The sequence below is a fragment of the Zootoca vivipara genome, chromosome 9, assembly GCF_965207765.1.
Source record: "Zootoca vivipara chromosome 9, rZooViv2.hap1.1, whole genome shotgun sequence".
In the NCBI taxonomy this organism is placed as follows: Eukaryota; Metazoa; Chordata; class Lepidosauria; order Squamata; family Lacertidae; genus Zootoca; species Zootoca vivipara.
In genome coordinates, this window is record NC_142592.1 from 49,767,485 (window position 1) to 49,791,842 (window position 24,358).

The window sequence follows — 24,358 nt, forward strand, 5'->3', positions numbered from 1 at the left end:
ACCGAAATGTGTCCAGCGTGACTTAATTTTCTGCAGCTGTACTGGCTGAATTTATGAATATATTATCAGCAGTATTTCCTTCCATTTCTAACATTGCAATATTTTAGTAGTAGGTTGCAGTTAGATATAAATCTAATCGTTAACGTCCAGTTTTATTTTACAAGTTTGCAGAGAGATAGGGGGTTGTAGCAGCATATGTGTGTTGTGGCCTTAGGAAAGCCACTACCTTTCTGTCTTAGACCCCCTTGAAAATTGTGACACAGGGATAATCATGTGACTTAACTCACCCAGCAGTTGTAAGGGTTATCGTGATACTGTATGTAAAGTGGCACCTGCCCTTTGGAATGCCTTCCCATTAAATATTAGACAGGCACAGTCTCTACTGTCTTTCTAGTGCCTCATAAAGACCTTCCTTTTTCAGTAACACTTTTAATCCCAGTCTGCATGTCCACTGGAATTGTTTCCCCCTTTTTACATACACATATTTACATATATGGAATTGATTTTAGACATTTTAAATTGCATTACTTTAGCACTGATATGCTTGCCATCATGGGCTCCTTTAACAGGAAGGGCAGGATATAAATTTTTAAAAAGTGCTCTGAGGACTTAGGACTGATGCTGATGCTTCAGTGGGGACCAGGAAGTAGGCCGCATTCACACTGGTGTCCTGGCTTTGCAATGCCCCTCTCTTTGCAATGCCTGGGGCTGCGTAGGGTTGCCATATTTTGAAGAGGACACATTTGCCAACTTCTACTTTTAACTATGGATCGTTATGACAACTCTACGCATGAAAAAGAGTGTGTGTCCTGGAAAAATAGGACATATGGCAACCCCACGCAGACATGCACTCTGATGTCTTAGGTGCCAGGTAAAATAACATTTTATTTCCCTAGGCTTTAAAACTCAGAATCTGTGTTATTTGTATCTGCTGCTTTTAGGATTGCATTCATGATTCCTTTTTAATTCTTTTTCAAGCAGCTCATATATTTGTGTTTTTAATGCTGGGTATTTTATTGTGTGAACCTTCATGGGGACGAATTACTGATAAGGTAGTGAATAAATTATGGGTAGGGAAGAGTTGGACTACACCTCCCATCATTGCTGAACATGCTGGCTAGGGCTGAAGGAAACTGGAATCCAACAACATCTGGGGAGCCACAGGTTCCCCACCCTTCATATGAATATAGATATATACAACAAATAAATACTCTTCTATCTCTTCATAAGCTTATCTTCCTTCTAATGCTTTGGAATCCTTGGGAAAGTTTGGAAGATAAATATTATTTGCTTTGCAAAGCCAACATGCCTAACCGTTCCTGTTACGAAGGTTGCTCAACTTTTCACATACACAATTCGCTGTTTTCTGTTCCCCCATGTTATTGTCAAACTTTAACCTTTCTGGTTGAAACTTTCCATGCTTGGCTTCTGCCAGTACTTGTTTTTAACCCAACAGCAAAGGAAGTAAAATTCCACAAGCATGTTTTGTGGATTTCCTAGTAACAGCATGCCCTTATGGAGGCTGTGGCAGGGTGTGATGGGGGGCCTTTAGGATCTGCCAACTTGAGGCTCTAAACAAAATATCTCCTACGCCCACAGAAGATTCTACCTGCTTGGCAACACGGCTTCAGTTGATTTCTATCATAGAAAGCTACATTTGTGCAAGAGTGATGACTGGCTGGTTCACAGAGTAGTGAGGAAATGTTTCTATGTTTTAAACCAAGCAAGCTGCTTTACCGCCTCACCCCTACCCTGTCAAGGGAAAAGGGAAAAGAAAATGAGTTTCAAGAAGGATAGTTATAGACCATATTGCCAGGGTATGTGTTGGTTGCATAGGCTGGATGCTCAAGATACAGCGTACCCCCCTCAAATTTTCTTTGATCGTGTCAAAATCATTGCACGCATGAGCCTGTTCTGAAAAAAACACATCAATTAGTGTGTCAGGCGGGCTTCTGGCTTCTTAAGTCAGCTGGCAAGGCTGAAAAAAGAAAGATTGGGCAGCATAAATAGAACTCATAAGTACATTTGGTTTGCAGAATTTTGTGTTTGTTTGTTTGCACCCCGAACTCTAAACTCCATGTAGCATTTAATCATGCTTCAGTCTGAAGGTGCAACAGTCTGGTGTTGCGCTGCACATTATCACAACACAAAAAATTGTGAAAAGAAGCGGTGCATGAAGCACTGAAAAGGAGGGCAGAATGCTGCCCCTCTCCCCGCCCCCCAGTTATTCTATACAGTACAAAAGCAAGAATTGCTATGTGAGAAAAGGGCTTTATGATGCTGTTTAACCGCCTTGTGCAATTTCAAGAGCTGGCATAAGGAACAGCCTGCCCCCCTGAACCACAGAATGTACTGTATTGAACCCAAGCCATGGACCGTACTGAGCCAAGCATTTAACACTTTCACAACATGCGTCAAAGAAACCGCCACCCCATGTCACTTGAGTTCTTTTGACCAAGATAGGTAGGAAGGGGTAAAAGCTGATTGCACCAACTCATAAGTACGAGCACTGAGAACAAAAACACCAATTTTTAAGCATCTGTGTGTGAGAGAGATAATAAGCACTTCATAACTTTTGTAGAACTTAGTTTAACTATAGCAGGAGAGATGCTAAGAAGAAAGTTTAGTATTTCTATCACTGGAGATGCTCTGAGTGTAGCATTGACAGCAAGAGGATAAAAGAGAGGGGAGGAATTACAGAAATGGACAAATATTGATTTTGGGGGAGAAATTTTGGGTTGGCTTCTAAATCAAGTAATAGCCAGGCAAAATGAGAGGAGTTAAAACTCCTCAAACCACAAGCCGCAGCTATACTTCTGCTTTAGGACACATTGTGGTGTTTCACGTTGCCAAAAATGTGTACGTATAAATGCAGATCATAAGAGCTGAGTTTCTTGGTTCATATGAACAGGAAAATACTCATACCCTGTGACAGATCAGTTCATATTTAATCTTCATGCATTTTTTAATAGAAAAGTTTAATTTAGAAATAGTTTTAGACAGGTGGGGCTATCAACTAATTGTGGCAGTGTGGGGTGCTGCTATGCAGTGCTCAAGCCAACCAGACATGCCTTCCTTTAGGATAACTCCTTTTCACTTCCCCATGTCCCCCCATTTCTCAAGCCCCTTCACCAATACTGTAGATGCAGCATTTAGTGGCTTCTGAGGAGCCTCAGTCCTCGTAGGGGTGTTTTTAGCAGGATATTTTTGTCCTACAGATTTTTGGGGTGGTAGGGGGGAGTGTACTTCTGTAAAGTTCAGAGTATCCCTGAATCTGCTGACGTCACCCTCTTACATGTGTGGATACTGCCATCACTTCAACAAGGCAATGATCATTATGTGGTGATGGGCACCAACTTATAAGGCTTTAAAAGGGAAATTAACAGAGATAAAGCTACCCATGACTGAAGATCATGGCATCCCCAAACTACAGCCCTCCAGATGTTTTGGCCTACAACTCCCAGGATCCCTAGCTAACAGGACCAGCGGTCGGGGAAGATGGGAATTGTAGTCCAAAACATCTGGAGGGCTGTAGTTTGGGGATGCCTGCTCAAGATCATGATGGCTATATTCTACCTCCAGGATCAGGGACAGTCTATCATTGATTCTGAATACCAGTGCTGGGAAAGGATGGTGGGTTACTTCAGCCATGTCTTGCTTGTGAGCTTCCCACTGGCACCATCTAGGGTGAGGGCCTAGATGGGCCTTTGACCTAACCCAGCAGGGGTCTTCCTACAGGGATGGACTTAGGCAATATGGCACCCTGTGCAAGGACAAAATGCGCCCCCTACACCAGCGATGCCTCCCGTCTCCTCCCCTCAACAATGCCCCCCTTTGGCTTGGCGCCTCTGCTTCTTACATCTAATGTTCTTGTCACTCAGATAATCACTATTGCTACACAGGACAGTGTTTTTAGACAGAGGGCTCCTTTCAGGAACAGGCAATAATTTCACACGAATTTAAAAGGCAAAAGCTGTTTCCTTCATGTGCCATTAGCACTATCAAAAAGTTCCTTAAACCTGCAAATGTAAAAAATAAATAAATGAAAATGCATTTTAGAAAACAGAAAAATGGAGGTGGGGATACAAAAAGGAGGGGAAAATTTTTTTAGGGCCGCTTCAGGCGGCAGCATAGGTAAGTGCCAATCTCATTCATGTTGGCATTAAAAAGATTAAAAGTAGTGGTTACTTGTAGGGAATTCCTGCATGGGAAATTGAATGCTTCTGAAAAGAAGAAGAAAATGGCACATCAGATATACATTGGTGTGTGTGCTTGAATCACTGTTTTGGCTTCTCCAGTCTCTGTTGCCAGTATTTACGGCAAAAGGGAGGGGAGGCCCCCATTTGCTACAAACTAGAATATCCTGTTGACAGGCAAAATATACAGGCAATAGCTCAATGGCAGAGTATCTACTTTGCAGGCAAGAGATTCCAGCTCCAATCCCCAACATCTCCAGGTAGGCCTGGTGTAGACCCCTGCCTGAAACCCTGGAGAGCCACTGCCAGTCAGTGCAGGCAATACAGAGCTAGATGAACCCAGAGTCTGAATGAGAATAAAGCCGCTTCCTCTATTCCTAATTTAAAACAGGGAGCTAAGAATAGAAATGTTACTGTAACAAAACCTCCACCACCACACACAAAAACCCAGACTGTTTACAGAGAGGGAGCTGTGTTAGCTTGTGGCAGCAACACCGAGAAAGAGTCCTGTGGCACCTTGAAGACTAACACATTTGTTATGGCATAAGGTTTCGTGAACTAGAGCTTCTGCTGCATCTGATGCAGTGGACTTCCAGTTCACCCAAGCTTATGCCATAATAAATACTGAAGTGCCGCAAGACTCTGCTGTTCTCGCTGCTGCTTTTTTTCATTTTAACAGTTTGCTATTGCCATGTACGAGTCTCTGCTCTCTTTCCCTTGCTAGCAGTTGGCACTGCCCCTTAACAGCCATACAGCATGAGACACAATAGTGTGTGTTCCCTTCTCTCCTTTAAATAATTAACTCAGCAAACACAGACATCCATCCTTGCAAAGCACAATGTCCAAGGAACCATTTGTGCAGCTAAAGTATGTCTGACTCATGCCGGCAGGGGCTGCTCTGCACATACCAGGGGCCTTGTCTTTTGTTAGGTATAAAAACAGAAGTAAAACTGGAGGCAAGGATTTTCCCTGTGCCAATGATGACCTACAGTAAGGGAGATTAATTTCTGCCGAGGCAATGCAAAACTCTCTCTTTCGGCTCCCCCACCCTCATTTACTGAAGAGGCCTTTGGATTTATTATCCACACACACAAACACATTCACACAGCCTTAAAATCCTAAGGATTTGTTAAATTTGCTATCAAACGTGTGGGGGGGGGGAGTCAGTTGTCTAGGTACATAACCAATGATATTGTCAGTTCTGATTAATCAGGTGTCCATGCCAGGCTTATGGCCAATTAGAATTTACCATAATAAGGAAGTGACAGCTGGTGTTGCTAAGCAACAGCTGTCTATAGAGCTAAAGGAGGCAGACACATTTAGATGCTACTGTGGATTTCGACAGCAGCATGTCAAAACAACACAGGCTTCTGACCAGTGGAAATTTTTTACAACCAAAGAGCAGGCACTGGAGTGAGGAACGTGTTTACTTTTTGAGCCTAAAATTATAAAAGAAGAGAATTCCACCTTCCTTTAAGGGATGAATTTTGAGGCATTACTCTGGATTTTAATCAAGAGTCACTAGAAGTTTGTCGCAGTCTAAATTGAGTCTCCCATTGCTTGAAAAATGTACGGAGAAATCAGCCGCACTGGAATACTAAGATAAATCCTGTCCAGTTTGAAGAATTTGCCTTGCAGCTCTGTTATATTCTTGCAACTTATTGCTATTAGAATAAAAAAATAACAACTATCAAACACAAACATGCACTCCGTTTCAGTGTTGCATGCATTATACGTGAAAGAGAGCTCATAACTCTGTAATGATCAGTAAGGGAGACAGCAAAGACTCCTTTTTTCTGTGGCATGCAATGGTTAAGGTCCGGTTACTCATGAAAGCAAAAATAAATTACCAGCACTGCCCAGGACTCCACTTTTGCCAGAAAGGTGTATTTCCTATTAGCATTCCTGGGTTGGTATGAATAAAATAGGAATTGAGCCAATGGAACTATACCAAGATACATGCAAGCTAAAACCATGGCTACTGTGTTAGTTTGAAGCTGCAAGTTGCAATCCAGAGCCCTCTGCATGCACCAGATGGAGCTCCACAATCATATGGGGAAACAGCCACTCTGCCACAGCTGAAAAAGAGAAAGTTCAGCTAGCATGCATGAAGCTGCTACACTGCCTGGACTGGTCATGTGCTAGACGATGGGTGGGCAGACATCATGCTTCTCAGATCTATTTTGGTTTTACTTTCTTACAAGAACAAGATCCGTCAACCAGAGCCTTGTGCAAAAGACATACAGTTCAAATTAAAGAACAGGATTTGTTTAAATGAACATGTTTTCAGTTCCCAGTAACTGAGCTCACAGTCCTTTCTAATGAAAATCGACTCCTGTTTCACTTTCTTCATTTCAGCAACTTAATTTAGGTGCGAAAGGTCCTATTGCTGCTGCTGCTATTGTTAAACAACTGGAATCCCAGAACTGTTGCTCATCTACCAGAAATCACTCAGAGATCTACCAGTAGACCCTGATATCTCATGAGTACCACATTCATGAGATAGAAGTACACACAGGCATACAAGATGAGATACAAGACAATTAATGAGAAACTGCATGCATTAGTTTTAGAAGTAGCATGAGGAGACAATAATATACCAAGTGGTTCACAAGCGCTGTCTAGTTGCCATCCTTACAACAACCCTGTAGTATTATTAGTGTTACTGACACTTACCGTAGTAAATCAGTCTTTGTTTGTTTGTTTGTTTATACATACCCCACCCATCTGGCTGGGTTGCCCCAGCCCAGGCATCCCCAAACTGCGGCCCTCCAGATGTTTTGGCCTACAACTCCCATGATCCCTAGCTAAAGGACCAGTGGTCGGGGAAGATGGGAATTGTAGTCCAAAACATCTGGAGGGCCGAAGTTTGGGGGTGCCTGCCCCAGCCACTCTGGGCGGCTTCTAATACATACCGGTAATGAAACATCAAACATTAATAGTAACAATCTGATCCAATATTTTTAAAACCACAGTAACTTTAAAATAAACAACTTATATCATATATTAGTGTTATAATAGTAATATTAGTGTAATGAGTTTGTGGTGCGAGTCACCCTAAATTTCTGGGTTCGGCATGTGTTAGAATTTAACCAATGCTTGGAGTGTGAAAACTGGGTTGACAAATATGTTATTAAGCCAGACCCTGTGCATTGGGCTGTGTACTAGACACTTCTAAATCCTCTGGAAACAACATGTGTGAAGAGCTAACCAAGCTAGGCAAAATTTCCCATGTCCAGGATATAGCCTGGGGTGATGAGCCATAAGGAAAGCCAATGGATCAAAGGAACTCTGTGTGATACAGCAAATCAATAGGACCCCTCCCTCCTCCTCCACTGTCTCTGCTGTGCCTCATTTCCAAAAGGAAACACAGCTGGAACCCCTGGAATCTTGCACCCTTCAGAGATTGGGATGGCGTACAACAACAGGTAAGCTGCCCCACCCACTACTGGAAAGAATCCCCTCTGCCTGAGGCCCTAAAGCAGCTGTCAATCAGAGTAGACCAATCTGGAGGAGATGGACTTTTATTCATAATGCCAAATAATTGTTCCTTGACCTCCCACACATGCTATTGACGTGGTATGCTAAACTACATTAAATGAAGTACCTCCCAAACTAGCCACCGCTGCCTGCTCTAACACAATTGCATTCTTGAACGGTCATATAAAAACAAACGACAAACCCCCCCCCCCAAAAATGCAGGCAATGAGAGAAATCTCACCATCAAGTTCTAACCAAAACAATCCAGGAATGCTAACCAAATATTGCTATCCCAACCATGCAGGGTAATTTTATTTTACATAACTTGCTGTCTGGTTTGCAAACTGCCCTAGCAGCTTTCCAGCACTTGTACCCTCAGGAGATTCCCAGGTTTCCGGTGTCACAAAATTTGCTCCTTTGCAATCTGTAGAGATGTCAGGAGCCAAAGTTTGCTGGGTCCTCGGAGAGCATAGACAAATGGGGCAAAGAATTCACAAAGGAAAACTCACACTTGGTTCTCTGATAAACAGCCTGGTAAACAAAAAACAAAACAAAACAAAACAAAAACCCTTCTGTCCAAAAGGAGCAATGACTTTACATAGGCAAAGCAGTGAGGCATTAAAGAGTTTGTCAGTGGATGACTGACAGCCATTAATTATGCAGTCATCTAAACATCACACATTTGGGAAACATCCAGCAAGAAGGAAAAGAAAAGCTTCTTGTACGTGGAATCACAGCACCTGCTTCCTGCATCTTACCTCTTTCGTCTTTGCAGCACCGAAGGCTGGGGTCAACAGGCTTCGGACATCTTCCCACCTCTTGTCACGCAGCATGAGAAGGCTGTCTGCAACAGGCTTAGAAGCCAAGGCTGGAGTCTAATTGAAGGAAGAGAGAGAAAAATACATTTAAAAACAAAATTCCATTTCTTTTTAATAGAAATTGAACTAATTATCACTGGAAAAGACAAAAGCAATTAAATAGTGAAAAACTAAGATAACGCTCAGATTCCAGCACTCTTAGAGAGTGTCTACATGGCATTCTCTGCCAAACTCTCGGTTCAGTATGTTGCATGTTGCTGGAAAAGGCACCACAGAAAAGGCTAATACCCCAGAGGACAGGATCACACTTCAAAATGACCTGAACAGATTAGACAACTGGGCCAAAGCAAACAAGATGAATTTCAACAGGGAGAAATGTGAAGTACTACACTTGGGCAAAAAAAAATGAAAGGCACAAATACAGGATGGGTGACACCTGGCTTGAGAGCAGTACATGTGAAAAGGATCTAGGAGTCTTGGTAGACCACAAACTTGACATGAGTCAACAGTGTGATGCAGCAGCTTAAAAAGCCAATGCAATTCTGGGCTGCATCAATAGGAGTATAGCATCTAGATCAGGCATCCCCAAACTTCGAGGAGGTTAAGGGGTGATATGATAGCCATGTTCAAATATATTAAAGGATGTCATATAGAGAAGCGGACACAGAGCAATGGATTCAAACCACAAGAAAGAAGATTTCACCTAAACATTAGGAAGAACTTCCTGACAGTAAGAGCTGTTCGACAGTGGAATTTGCTGCCAAGGAGTGTGGTGGAGTCTCCTTCTTTGGAAGTCTTTAAGCAGAGGCTTGACAGCCATCTGTCAGGAATGCTTTGATGGCGTTTCCTGCTTGGCAGGGGGTTGGACTGGATGACCCTTGTGGTCTCTTCCAACTCTGTGATTCTATGAAAGACAGGTGTATCTTTCCCAGGGACACTCCAGTACACCTGAAAGCCAGCCAAGAAGCTTCCACCCCTCACCATAGAGTTGGAAGGGACCACGAGGGCCATCTGGTCCAACCCTCTGCAATGCAGGAATCTTTTGCCCAATGTGGAGCTCGAACCCACGACCCCGAAATTAAGAGTCTCGTGCTTTACCAGCTGAGCTACATGCAGCTTGTCAAGAGATTCGCTCAGATTAGACTCATTGTATCTGCAGGGACTTGGCGCACATTGGGTGGACATCCAAGAACGCTCCAAGTGCCTGTGGAACAAAAGTGTGCTCTACAACCAGCTGGTGTAAGACTTCAGGGAGCCCCTGGAACAGTGGCACGGATGCCCTCCGAAATACACACCTCAACACACACCCGTCAAATCCTAATGGGGCCACACAATATTTCTTCTCCCATTCAAAAGTTGCATTGTTGCTCACCCGCTGCCAGAGCAGCAGCCCAGGGGAAAGGACAGTGTGTGGCAGCACAACTGGGGCGGCTAGGAGAGAGGGTACAGCTTGGAGAAGGGCCCAGTAAGAGAGGGGCCTGAAGGGCCACACCTGACTCACAGCCTCGAGATTCCCCACCCCTGATCTAAGGGGTCCACCCAGAATCCTTTGCAATGCTACAGAGAGAATGCTAGAGTACCGATCCCAAGTCATGCCCACATGTGATCCAGTAGCTGCACCTGAGCATCCTTTGCAATATAGACATACTTACCGTACATGGGAGGCACATTCCGGCCCCTGTGTGCATAAGTGAACTTGTGTGAAGTTGGGAGCACCCTCTAAAAAGCATCTAAATGCCCATTCCCCCCCCCCTGCTCTCCCAATCTTTCTCCCGCTCTCCCTTCAATCCAAACCAAAACTGGCCGCAGGCTGGAGGACGCGTGAGAAAGTGGCAGCAGCAGCTCTACCCTGCGCACCAGCTGTTAATAGGGGAGATTGAGCAGCATAAAGAAAGCCTCACTGTGCCTCAGGTCTCTTCAGGGGTTTCCTCTGCCCTCACTGACGTTGTCTTCGGGCTCTGGGGAGGGTCTCCTCGTGAGCCACAAGGTCCCTCCAGCTCTCTCCCACCATTTCCTGGTATGATTCTATTTGTTTATAAATTTCCCAGTGGTTTCAGTGCCACCCCTAAAATAACTTGACACCTTAGCCAGGCTAGCCCTGAACCAGGCTTCTTTGAAGGACAGAGCCCATAGACCTGATGCCACGCTAAATTCTGCATTTCCCAAGCTCTCCTTATCCCACCACAAACACTTTGGGTGTTCATTGCATAATGTGTGTTATTGCTTCACACAGGCCAGGACAAAACTGAGCTCAGTGCAGGGATAAGTGCCTCAGTGCACTATGAATTGAAGTGTCTTCTCTTCCACAGAGGAGAGAAATATAAAATGCTTTAAGTGAGCATTTCTGAACACATGAAAGCGACTACAAATTATCAGAGTCGGTGCTCTGCCACTTCTTTCTCTCCCCACTTCTTTCAAGTCACCTGCAGTCAGGTGATTATTCTGATTTATCCGTTGAATATTCTTTAGCTGCTCATTCCCATTAAATCCCTCATCAAAGCCCATCTTTTCTGTGAAGGCTTTAGGAAAAAGTCCTAAGTCTCCATATCCTACTGAAAGTAACTCAAAGGATGTTTAATGAAAATAAACACATATTTTTCTCCTGTTTATCTCTGTCTCCATCTCGTTCTTCCTCTTCCACTATTGCCTCCCCTCTGTCAAATGTTAGATTGCGAGTTCCTTGAAAGAAAGACTAAAGGTGCTATAGCAGTAACAACAAAAAATTAATAAGTGAAACTTGTAACAAAATGCTCCTTCCTAACAGGAGCGATCCTGTTCAGGGTTCCAGCCAGCCACACCTTTTCTAGGGTACCCTCTATTGCATTCCCATAATTTTCCATTTTTCTTTTCCAACCAGCAATCAATGTCCCATCATTACCAAGGGAATGATACTTAAGTTATTTTCATGTCCTAACGAGATGAACCCTTATGTCTATATAATATAATACAGTGGTACCTCGGGTTACGAACGCGATCTGTTCCGGGTCGCAGTTCGTAACCCGAAAAAGGCCTGAACCGCCGTTTTGTGCATGCACAAAGCGCGCACGCCGCTTCCGCACACGCGCGGCGAAAACACTTCCGGGTTTGCGCAGTTCGTAACCCGAGTTGTTCGCAAACCGAGGTATGACTGTAATGCTACAAGAGACAAGACTCCAGCATTAAATGGCATACATAAGGTTTATAAGAGATGGTTGAAAAGAAGAATTAGGAGCATTTGCTACTACAATGAACCAGAGGGCTGGACAGAATGCAAAAGTTCATTATCTGTATTTGTTCCCCACACTTGTTTTGCAAAACCAAAGACGCAAACCACGTTTTACAAAATACAATAGCATACTTCATCAATTAATAACTAGTGTAGAGCGGTGCATATTGTTGGACATGAGCCAGAGAAACCTAAAACCACTGCTGGGGGGGGGGGGAAGTCATCTCAGGGCACATGAGACCACCAGGTCGGGTCAGTTTTCCACATTTCTAAAGCAATTTGAGGCTTGTTTTAAATCCTCATGAAAGCTCTTCAGCATTTCAGTGTGAATTTATCCTAATAAGCACAGTTTTGTATGCAGTTTTGACTAATACATGCTGTATTGTTTTTAATATTTGGCTGGAAGCTGCCCAGGGTGGCTGGGGAAACCCAGCCAGATGGGCAGGGTATAAATAATAATAATATATTATTATTATTAGTAGTAGTAGTAGTATTATTAGTATTATTATTGCTGCAAGCAATTTATTCTTTTGTATGCTATCTACACCACAATGTACTTATTTTCATGCATATTTTAACCTAATAATAATAATAATATTTTTGTAAACATTGGTTGGAGGAGAACCGCATTGCAAAATTTGGCTAGTTTCAAAGGATGGCTGTCGTTGTTTCGAAAACTGCTAATTTGATAGATACGATTTGTGATCTGAATCAGATTTCTCCACCATCCCTGGAGGCTGACACCACTACTTAGCAACTGTAAGGCAGGGTAAAGGCCAGAACCAAAGGGCAGACATCATGGTCTGCCTGCTCAGTGATATCTGAAGCTCACATAACCCCATTATGTCATCGGTTTGTGCCAGCCTTAGTTACCAATGAACACACTGCAGGTGCACCATGAGGGTAGCTGCATTAGACAGCCCAGTTCAACCTGCATCCACACCTGCCATCAAACAGCAAACCTTGATATGCAATCAATACCATCCCATCCTCTTCAGCTGCCACTCATTGATTGTGGGTGAAGAGCGTAGTCCTCCCACCCTATACATGTGCCTGCCAAGTGCCCTGGGGAAAATGTGACATACCTTTCTTTGCACAAAATCAGGCCGGCCATTTTGGCTGATGTGCTCTCACGCTATGCGTGTAGTGGTTAAGAGCGGTAGACTCGTAATCTGGGGAACCGGGTTCGTGTCTCTGCTCCTCCACATGCAGCTGCTGGGTGACCTTGGGCTAGTCATATTTCTTTGAAGTCTCTCAGCCCCACTCACCTCTCAGAGTGTTTGTTGTGGGGGAGGAAGGGAAAGGAGAATGTTAGCCGCTTTGAGACTCCTTTGGGTAGTGATAAAGCGGGATATCAAATCCAAACTCCTCCTTCCAGGGCCATGATCTTTGGTTTGGGGTCTGAAAACATTGGAAGATATGTATATACAGTAGTACCTCAACTTACGAATAACTCAACTAACGAAGGTTTCGAGTTACGAACGGAGCTCCGTCCGCCATTTTGGATGCGGTTTAGATAGGATTTTTTTCGACTTGCGAATATTTCCCCCCCCCTAGGCTTCTACTTATGATTTTTTCAACCTACAAAGGTCCGTTCGGAACGGATTAAATTCGTAAGTCGAGGGACCACTGTACTGTCACTGAAGCAAAGTGGGGCTGGAGCTCAACAGCTTGGAGACAATGGTGTTTGTGATAAGGAGATGGAATGGACGTGTGCTTGGTTCAGTTAATGTTTTAGCTGAAATAGTTTACATATACATTTAGGTCAGATGTCCTAATACACATACACACAAAGAATCATCACAAAACTGTGGAAACACAGGGGAAGCAGATGGGGGGGGACTTTAGGTGCTTGAACAAAGATTTATACCAGGCCCTAGGCAATTTGGAATAATCAATTGGAGTTGCTATCGTGGTTTATTTACTTGATAGAAATTGCTACACAAAATGTGCCCCCAAAGAAGAATTATTTCAAAACACATCAGGCCTGAAATAAATCTTTCTTCAAGCAGCTGAAGTTCTTTCCTCTTCCCTTCCCAAAGTAATACCCAACCAACATAATTTATACAGTGTATTGTTCACTAGCCCATTAATAAAGATACCTGATTTTTTAAAAAAAAGTTTACTCAATTCCAACAAAGATAGAACTTTGAATTAGCTGAGGCCAAAAAAAGGTAATACTACCCCCTGCACCACTAATTTCCGCTGAATTCCATCAGCAGCTAAATCTTCACAAACACACCCTATCAAAGTTTCTTGGAGGGGAATTAAAAGAGGAGAAGGGTGTGTTGCTTAAGACTTTGAATATTAAATTATAGAGATGATATAGCTATAAGTAGTACACCAAACACATAACTATCAACCCATCCCCTACAGTTAGCAGACATAAACTGAAAAGTAGGAAATGACACTGGAGTACTGGTTGGTTGGTTGCCATCCATCTGTCTTGGGAAACACTGGAAGAGCGCACCTTTGGGGTGAAGTCAAACCATTGGAGAATTACAGCGCCTGATGTGGCTGTAGAAACCAATACTGGAGAGACATGCTTTGTTGCAGCTGGGGTAGATGAAGGTGTCTGGATGTACCATGGTGTTTCTTCTTTCTATGCTCCTTCCAGCAGTCATTCCTCCTCTGGTCATTGCTATGGACACACAACTTGACTGATTTTCTCTAGGTGCTGTGGTCATCTGCAAGGGATTTCCACATGGCAGGGTTAATGTTGCCAGCCTTCATGTCATGTTGGCAGACATATTTGTAATGTAGAGTTGGCCTGCCAATGGGCCGGGTGCATGAAGCCAGCTCCCCGTTGAGTACGTCCTTGGGGATCCTGCCATCTTTCATTCTGTGGACATGACTAAGCCAGCATAGACGTCACTGAGACAGGGCGTGCACACTGAGACAGGAGTGCAAACATGCTTGGAATGTGGGCTTGGGAGAGCACATCTTTGTTTGAGACTCTGTCCTTTCCTGTGATGCCCATTGAGGTGTTACTCTTGGTGGGTGTAAGCAGCATGCTCAACACGCGAGCCTGGTAGACCTTCATCTTGGTATTGGTCATTAGCATCACATTCTCCTATACCGTTTTGGAGAGATGAGCCATTGTCATAGCTGCCTTACCAATCTGCTTGTCCAGCTCAGCATCTATGGAGAGGTTGTTGGTTATGGTGGAGCCCAGGGAGACATATTGTGGAGTGCTGCCAATGTCCTGACCCAAGATGTTGGTCTTTATCAGGCTGGTGGTAAGGCTGAACTTCCTGCAGGCTTGGGCAGTACGGCTGATGAGTCTCTGTAGAGCTTCCTTGGAGTGTGCTGTCAAGGCTGTATCATCTGCAAACAATGTCTTTTAGATAAGAACCCACCACACTTTTGTCTTGGTGTGGAAATGTGCTAGGTTGAACAGACCCCCGTCACCCCTTGAATGAATGTACACACCATATTCAATCGCGCTGAAGGCATATGATAGCAACAGAGAGAAGAATATGCCAAAGAGTTGGGCCAAGAACACAGTCCTGGAGTTACTCTGGAGTAACTGCAGTATAATTTGGTGGAAGCATCCCTGAAGCCTTTCCTAACCGAGTGTCTTCCAGATGTTTTGAACTACAACATCCACCAGTCCCAGCCAGCAAGGTGAATGGTCAGGGCCAGGGTGATTGGCACTGCAGTATAAAACATCTGGAGGGCATCAAAGTTGGAGGGTGCTGCCTTAGAGTGTTATAAGTAACTCTGGATTCAGGCTTGTCAGTACAATCCCATCTACTCAGAGGTAAGCCCCATTGAGCTCAGTGGGACTTACTCCCAGGAAAATGTTTTGCAGCCTTACTCCATTAAGTGTAACTTGGTAACAAAGAAGCAAATATGGTACATCTAGATCAGGCATTCCCCAAACTGCGGCCCTCCAGATGTTTTGGCCTACAACTCCCATGATCCCTAGCTAACAGGACCAGTGGTCAGGGATGATGGGAATTGTAGTCCAAAACATCTGGAGGGCCGAAGTTTGGGGATGCCTGATCTAGATGGAAGAGCAAAATACAGAAAGAAATGTTTTTAGTTAATCTGTTGTTGTTTTTCTTCTTCTATAGGCTTTGGGGTTTTCTATTTTATTTTCCACAGAGCACATCATTTTGGGGTGTGAGAATTGGCATCCATTACTGCCCTTTAGCTAGCAGAATTAAAAGCAGTGCATTATAATTAATATTTATATTAACATTATTTATATGCAGTGCAGTGCATTAGGTATTTCACAACAAAACCTTTCTTGAAGTCCCACAGTATGTGAAGACCTATGGCTACAGAACTACAAAAATAGAATAATTAAATGGTCAAGCCCAAATCAAAAATAATGTGATAATCCCCATGAAAGCAAATCATCAAACAAAGCTTAAAATTAACTGATATTATTGTAATGGGTAGATTTAACCAGGTCAAAAGATTATCACATTTTCCTGCTAACGATGGAAGACTAAGTTTTGACACAAATCATTTTTTCAGAGGACTGTAAAACTTGTTTCATTGAACTTGCAGGTTGCTAATAACGGTAGCAAGTTTCATAAAATATATGAAGTAATTCTAAAAAATAACTGAAAAATTAAATGAGCTATGCCAGGCTGTGTAAAATACGGACACTAATAGAGTAGAGAAGTTGAGTAGAGAATTATACATTAATGTCAAGATTTTCAAAGAAGAGCGCCTAACCTTTTTAATTCACACTTAGGAATTCACAAAAGGTGTCCATGTTTCAGATGAATTAAATTTAATGGGAGTCGCAGTACTTAATTAGCAAAGTCTAATGATTCAAAAAAGTTTTGGTTTAAAATCAAGTTCAATGAAGACCTTTCAGCTCCCTTGGCCTCAACAGGTGTGAAAAGGATATAAACATCTAAGCCAAGTCAATAAGGCCTGTTGTAATCTTCTGTATGGTACAAGTCAACAGTCATTACAGATCAGACAAAATCTAAATGTTCACTGCCTCAGCTTAGAGCTGAGACAATTCAAGGTGTTGGTGTTGACCTTTAAAGCCCTAAATGGCCTCGGTCCTGTATACCTGAAGGAGCGTCTCCACCCCCACCGTTCAGCCCGGACACTGAGATCCAGTGCCAATGGGCTTCTGGTGGTTCCCTCATTGTAAGAAGTGAGGTTACAGGGAACCAGACAGAGGGCCTTCTCGGTAGCGGCACCTGGCCTGTGGAACGCCCTTCCATCAGATGCCAAAGAAATAAACAGCTATCTTAATTTTAAAAGACATCTGAAGGCAGCCCTGTTTAGGGAAGCTTTTAATATTTAAAGCTGTATTGTTTTAATATTTGATTGGGAGCCGCCCAGAGTGGCTGGGGAGACTCAGCCAGATGGGCGGGGTATAAATAAATTATTATTATTATTATTATTATTGAGTTTGTCTGGAGTTAGGGTAAGCACACCATGACACATGATATGGCTTTTAAGGAAAAGGTTAAAGTAAAGCACCAAAATGGCCAGGCAAACTTCTGATTGCAATATATTCCATTGTGTTGGTGTCACCATGGAACATGCCTAGAGGTCTGGTCATTCTTGATGACTAGGCCCATGCCATGATAGCTAACAAACATGGCAACCTATTACTTGTGGTCTAGTCCTCCTCATGTATTTAAATAATCAAAAATAAACTCATTTTCATTTGATGGCATATACTTAAATATGCTAGGCAGGGCACCGAAAACCTGGTCTCGGCCGTTAAGAGACAAGAGTTACAACAGGGCCTCCAACAGCTGATAAATGGAGTGAGGTAATCTCCCCAAGTAATTCCACTGGAGTTTCAATGTTTCATAAGTATATGTTGCTGCCCAGAAGGCCTACACACCGCATTCGCAATGCTCATCGGCACTGTTCCTGTGCCTATAAAAAGTACACTTGGCCTCATTCAGGCAGCCTAGTTTGTCAGCCAGCACGTTCCCCTGTAATGCTGCAGCAATGATGTTAACTTTGTGCAGCTCATGATCAGCAGCTTGTCTTGCAAATATTCTCAGTCACTCAACTCACAGGTCTTCATCTATTCTGAAATACATCAACCTGACACTCCAGCTCCCAAGCTTGGAAGTTTTATAAATAGACACAGTGTTCCTTCTTCCATGTTCCTTCCCCAATAGGAAGAAGTAATTCACAGTGCTTCGGTGAAATGCATTGTTTCTCATCATTATAATCCAGGCTGCAAATGCTGGAAAGATTTATGCCCAGTTTCCTTGTCAAAAGATGTTTGTAGTGGTGGCATGGGGTGCCAGTATGGTGCCCTCGGGCACACCAGCAGAGATGCTGCCTGGCGCCTGCAAGGCCCCATCTTCCTGCCCATTCTGCTGCTGAAATGAGGTTTGAAAGAAGCCTCCTACTGTTCTAGGCTTCCCCTGCCAAGGTGCAGCCCCTCCAAAATTGTCCCACTTCTGCTGCAATTAGGCTTGAAAAAAGCCTTCTATTGGTCTTCCTAGCTGTATTCTCCAGAAAGTTCACCCAAACCTAAGGGTGTCTGTCTGTCTGTCTGTCTGTCTGTCTGTCTGTCTGTCTGTCTGTCTGTCTGTCTCTCTCTCTCTGTGTGTGTGTGTGTGTGTGTGTGTGTGTTTGTGTTTAGTCCATGCATGGTGTCCACAACTGTTTCTCTCATTTGCAAATATCCCTGCAGGCCCAAAACACATTGCCAAGCCTTGCGCCAGTTCACCAAGCAGTCTCCCCATCCTTTCTAATGGTCAACACCACCTGATGCTAGCCAATAATAACAGCGCGCACTTTTGTACAATATTTACGAGGGTGGGGAGGGGGATATGTACTGTAGAAACGTCACACTGAAGAGGAAACTGTATGAGCTACCACAGAAGGCAAGTAACAATCCTGGTTCAAAGAGTAATGGCTTAGTGTGTCAGAGTGATTTATTGACTAGGCAGTTGCTCAGTGTCTTTCTCAAAAATATATGCCATCCACTTCCCCTGAAGGAGCACAAAAAAGAATCCTATCATAAGCACGTCTCTCCACCTTTTCCTTACAGATTCCTCTCTCCCATAAAACAGTGGTGATCATATGAGGATAGCAGGCTGTTCCAGAGCTTTTATGCAGCAGCTTAACTCACATCCACACCATACCATTAGAGTAAATTCAATGCACATCTAAAGCACATGACTTTCCCCAAAGAATCCTGGGAACTGTAGTTTGTAAAGGGTGCCGGGCATTGTAGCTCTGTGAGGATGAACTACAGTTCCTAGGATTCTTTGAAGGAAGCCATGCACATTAAATGTGCTTTAAAAATATGGTTTGGATATGACCTTAATCTAGTCTTATACGTGATGAGAGAAAGGTCCTCATGTGCTCAGCAGAATGTGTTTGAATCAGAGGTGGCTCACTTATGTGATGAAGAGCCCACCTCAGGCAGTAGAAGTGCATGAGGTGGTGCTCTGCCCATCCCACTGTTTCCACTGATGCAGGTAAGAAGGAGGCGTCTTCCCTGCTCCTAGGAGGAGAAGCCGGACGACAACACTTTGTGGAACGCCCCAGCTGCGGGTGTGCCATCAACTTGTTCTGGGTTCCTAGACTTCAGTACTGTCTGTTCTGAATTCCTGCTCCTAACCAAACTCTTTCCCGCCCACCCTAAAAGGATGTTGTGGGTCCAGTGGCGAAAAGACTTTGAACATTGATTGTGCACTCTATATTCAGACTGTTCTTGTTTCTGGGGTATGTTTTGTCTGACGGCCTTGAGGCGGGACTATGCCAGCCAGTGTCTTATGTGCAATTCAACCCTCCTCTCCAAACAAATCTGCTTTGCTTTGTTTTGTCACTGACTAATTTTGATCACTTCCTAGGAGCTGATGTTTCACAGGCTTGCTCGGTTTCAAAAGGCAGTATAATTTTGTGCAGCTGCATCCCAAGTATTTCTGATCTAACTTGTACTTGATCTGACTTGCCATTGAAAGGGAGCTTTGCACACACTGCCAGCCACTATTATTAGCACCATTCAGTATCTAATCCTTCTGATGTTCTTAGGTCCAGTTATTAGCAGGCATCAACTTCACACTGCTTGTGGATAGGACAGAAAAGGTGATTTACCTCAGTGAGGAAAAATATTGATGCTATTCTTTACATTCTTCATTGAGTTCTCAGTTTTGCTTTACTTACTTATCCAACATTGGCTGGGGTTTCATTTGTATCTCACATAATCACTGTTTTAAAACAGCTGCACTACTCCGCAGTTCGCTTCCAGGGCCAATTTAAGGTGCTCATGTTAGTGTTGTTTAGGGTTTTAAACAACTCATGCCCCAAATACCTGAATTAGCTCCTCATTTCCTTCTTGGGTAGTGGCCCACAAGGTTGCTTTCTTTGCAGCAGGCTCCACGTTGTGGTAAAAAAAGGTAAAGGTAAAGGACCCCTGGACGGTGACTATGGGGTGCAGTGCTCATCTCCACTTCATGCTGAGGTTTGTCCACAGACATTTTTCCAGGTCATGCAGCTAGCATGACTAAACCACTTCTGGTGCAATGGGACACTATGATGGAAGCCAGAGCACACGGAAACGCTGTTTACCTTCCCTCCACATCTACTTGCACTGGCGTGCTTTCAAACTGCTAGGTTGGCAGGAGCTGGGACAGAGCAACGGGAGCTCACCCCGTCGTGGGGATTCGAACCGCCAACCTTCCGTTCGGCAAGCCCAAGAGGCTCAGTGGTTTAGACCACAGCGCCACCCGCGTCCCTGAAGGTTGTGGTACTCCCTCCTCACAGAGCTGTATCTGCCATCTTTATTGTATAGCTTTCAGCAAATGCTGAAGACACACCTCTGTACCCTGGCTTGTGGCACTTGAAATATATATCTTTCCGCTATCTCCCGCTTGGACTACTGCAATGCGCTCTACGTGGGGCTACCTTTGAAGGGGCTACCTTTGAGATCCAGCGCCGAGGGCCTTCTGGCGGTTCCCTCATTGCAAGAAGTGAGGTTACTGGGAACCAGACATAGGGCCTTCTCGATAGTGGCACCCATCCTGTGGAACGCCCTTCCATCAGATGTCAAGGAAATAAGCAGCTATCCTTTTTTAAAAATACATATGAAGGCAGCCCTGTTTAGGGAAGTTTTTAATATTTAATGCTGTATTGTTTTAACACTCAATTGGCAGCCGCCCAGAGTGGCTGGGGAGACTCAGCCAGATGGGCGGGTACAAATAATAAATTACTATTATAAATTATTATTATATTTCTGGGACCCATCTTATTTCTGTGATTGTTAAGTTGCTTTAAACTATTCTTAACGTTGTGTTTTAATTTTTGTAACCCGCCCTGGGACCTTGGGGTGAAAGGCAGGTAAAACACATTGGCTCACATGACATTGACACAAAACCAAACCTTCAGTAGTTACCAGCCCAGTTTTGTGGAATGCTTCTCCAACAGAGATTCAGTAGGCATCTTCAGTATTAATTTTTAAACTTTTCTATGTTGCCAGGCTTACAGAGACAATTCGGGGGGGGGACCCTGTTACAGTAATCTGTGATCTGTGATTTCCCATTTTATGTGTTTTTTGTTTTATATATTATATGTTGTACACTGGTTTGATTGTTGTTGTTTTTTAACAAAACTGTGGTATATAAGTGTTTTGTAAAAAAACAAACAAACAAACAAACAAACAAACAAACCAGGCACCCATAGACTTAAGCTCTGAGAATCCTTCGCATTCCTGCAACCCCCCCCCCCCCCGCCCCAACCCGCCAGCTCAATAGGTAAACTGTTTGCAACAGAGTAGGTTTTGTAAGTTGTGGACCTTTGCAGAGGCTATCCTGATGTTGTTCTCAAACAGCCTGCTCCATAGCTCTTAGCTGCCATAACAATCAATAAACTTATCGGGTGGCCTCTTCAGTTAATGCACCCCAGATGAGACTTTAAAGATCTCAACCCACCTACAGAGCAAACACTTTTGAGAAAGCGAGGCAAACAGCCAACACACAATAGAAGCTAAATGTCAGATAAAGGTTTCCGCTTTGAATCGGGGAACCCTTCCAACGCTCCCCCACTGACTAGGCTATTTTCTCATGCAGAAAAATACCAACAGATTTCTAACCGCATCCAGCCAACTTTTTGTATTTGGCCAATCTCTATTTGCCTTGAAAGGGAAGGATTAATGAGTCTATCAACTGCAAACAGCCAAGTAAAGCTAGAAAGTGAAATCAGTAGCATTGATTTTAAATGGCACCAGTAGCATATATTGTAAAAGAATACAATGATATTATTGATTCTAAAACAAACCTTATTTTTTGAAAGGGGCGGATGTTAGTGGATTCATATATACCAGAGTGGTAGAGTGGCTGAATTTGTCAGACTAGGAAAACAGAGGTCCAAGCTGAGAACTTCACTTAGGCATGTAGACACTGGGTCACTCACTATCTGCACCCAGGCTGGTTGAAAGGATAAAATGGGGTTGGGCAGGATATCCAGGCATGCAGCCCTAAACGCCTTGGATGAGAGGAAAATGCAGTAAAATAAATGGATGAATGTACTTTTAAATTAGTATCGTTTATCGTTTCCCATGATATACATTGAACAGACTAGCTGTATGTTCCCTTGACTTATCATATTTCCATTAACCACAGTCTAAGGGAGACAAATTATTGCTGTACCTTCCAAGGCTAGGAAAACACTTTTAGTTCTAATTTGAAATTGGACATGTATGACTTTTTCAGCATGAATCCTTGCTTTGTCCACCTAATAATAGTAGGTTCTCTGGGTATAGACCATGTCCCAACGCCTGGACAGTACCTAGAACACTGACGGCACTAGATAAATAAGAAATCCTAATTTACTAACAGAAGTAAATAACAACCATATAAGCAATGCGTTGAAACTCCAAAATCCAAACCGGAAAGTTCTTGTTCAAGTTCACTAGATGTCTCTCTTGAGACCATAAGGCAATGTAAACATCACTCCCATACCTCTGATTACCCAGATGTTTTGGGTGTCCTCCAGGCCATTCAGGCAAATGAAGTTGAACTGTACATGGTTCGCTTTAAACAAATCTCCATGCCCTGCTGAAACTAATGGAACTTAAGCACATAATTAAAGTGCTTTTCTAACGAGGGTTTCCCCTCAGAAGTCTGCTTATAAGCCTTTGTTTGAATAACTTGCTGACATTCTCATAGTAAAGAGTGTGGTGCAGCCAAAAAAATCTAACATCAAGGCATTTCTTTCTCTTCTTGAGAGCGGGAAGGCCAGCTGGCTCCCAGGATATGCCTGCTCTGTGATGATACTGCTTCTTCTGCCACAACCTTCATATAAAGCAATCCCAAACTACAGCCAAGTATTATAGCCAAGCATTTTAAATCACTCAAAAAATAACATTCAGCATTGTACAGGAAATATACCGGGTGTTATTGTGAACACATGACAGGTTAGGGAAGTTGACAGAAATAGCCTGCCATCCCTAGTTATGCCTTCAGATCAGTAGCATGTTTACTGAAATTAGGACTTTGAGGGCAAGTGGTAGGACTTGCTGGATTGTGCCCCCCCCCCCCCCGCTGGAGCCCACTAACCTGTGAAGGACACACAGACCACTCTGATCCATGTTAAAAATAGTGCAGATGGGTATCTGAGTCGAGCTCTATCTTAAACAGGCATTTTATTACTGAGTGTAAACGTTCTTGTTTTAACAGATGCACTGTTTTGATTATTGCTTGTATTGTGCATTGCTTAGGGTGGCCCTGTGTCCTGCTTTGCAGAGGACAGTCCTCTATTTGAAGGCTTGACTGGTCCAAGTCCAATTCAAAGAACTCTAGAATTCTGTATACCTGAAGGAGCGTCTCCACCCCCATCGTTCAGCCCGGACACTGAGATCCAGCGCTGGCGGTTCCCTCACTGCGAGAAGCAAAGCTACAGGGAACCAGGCAGAGGGCCTTCTTGGTAGTGGCACCCGCCCTGTGGAACGCCCTCCCATCAGAGGTCAGAGAGATAAACAACTACCTGACATTTAGAAAATACCTAAAGGCATCCCTGTTTAGGGAAGTTTTTAGTCTGTGATATTTTAATGTATTTTGATGTGTGTTGGAAGCCGCCCAGAGAGGCGGGGGAGACCCGGCCAGATGGGTGGGGTATAAATAATTTATTATTATTATTATTATTATTATTATTAAAGGGGAAATCAGATGAGGGCTCTGAAGTTGCCCAACAATTCAGGGAGCACCTGAATGGTAGATGGATGGAGTAGGCACACAGGTCACCTGCTTACAGTCTTCCCCATTAAGGAGAGATGCATATTATTAAAGTAATTATTTCTAACTTTGCATCTGTGGAATTTGACATGGGGAAGACAAGAGAGGAAGGGGAAGGAAATGGAAACAATGGAAGAATATGCCTTGATTTCAGCCACGCTTGTTTAGGCTCAATTACAGTGGGGCAGGGTAAGTTAAGGCTGGAATCCTATGTCTACTTACTTAGGAGTGAATCCCACTGAGCACAGGGCTTTCTGTTACAATTGCATTGGCTGCACTCCTATGTATGCTTACTCAGAACTCAGTCCCACTGCATTCAAAAATGGGAGTCAAGGAGGATTTTGCTGCAAGAGAGGTCATATTTGTTTGCAATATGCACATGAGTTGCATCAGCAGTGTGGCCTCTGTGGAGTTATTAAGCCCTTTTTGTATACCCGGTGGTACTCACAATCTAAGTGGTTAAAGAACGGT

At 43.6% G+C, this 24,358-nt stretch overlaps 1 protein-coding gene across 10 annotated transcripts in view; it reads right to left on the minus strand.

The window, feature by feature from the left end:
- Positions 1-24,358, minus strand: part of TBXAS1 (thromboxane A synthase 1) — a 254,516-nt gene that overhangs the window by 106,028 nt on the left and 124,130 nt on the right. For all 10 annotated transcript variants that reach the window (XM_088652216.1, XM_035128282.3, XM_088652215.1 and 7 more), the window contains one exon: positions 8,435-8,551. In XM_088652216.1, the coding sequence (XP_088508342.1) occupies positions 8,435-8,551 (117 nt within the window). The remainder of the gene's footprint in view (positions 1-8,434; positions 8,552-24,358) is intronic.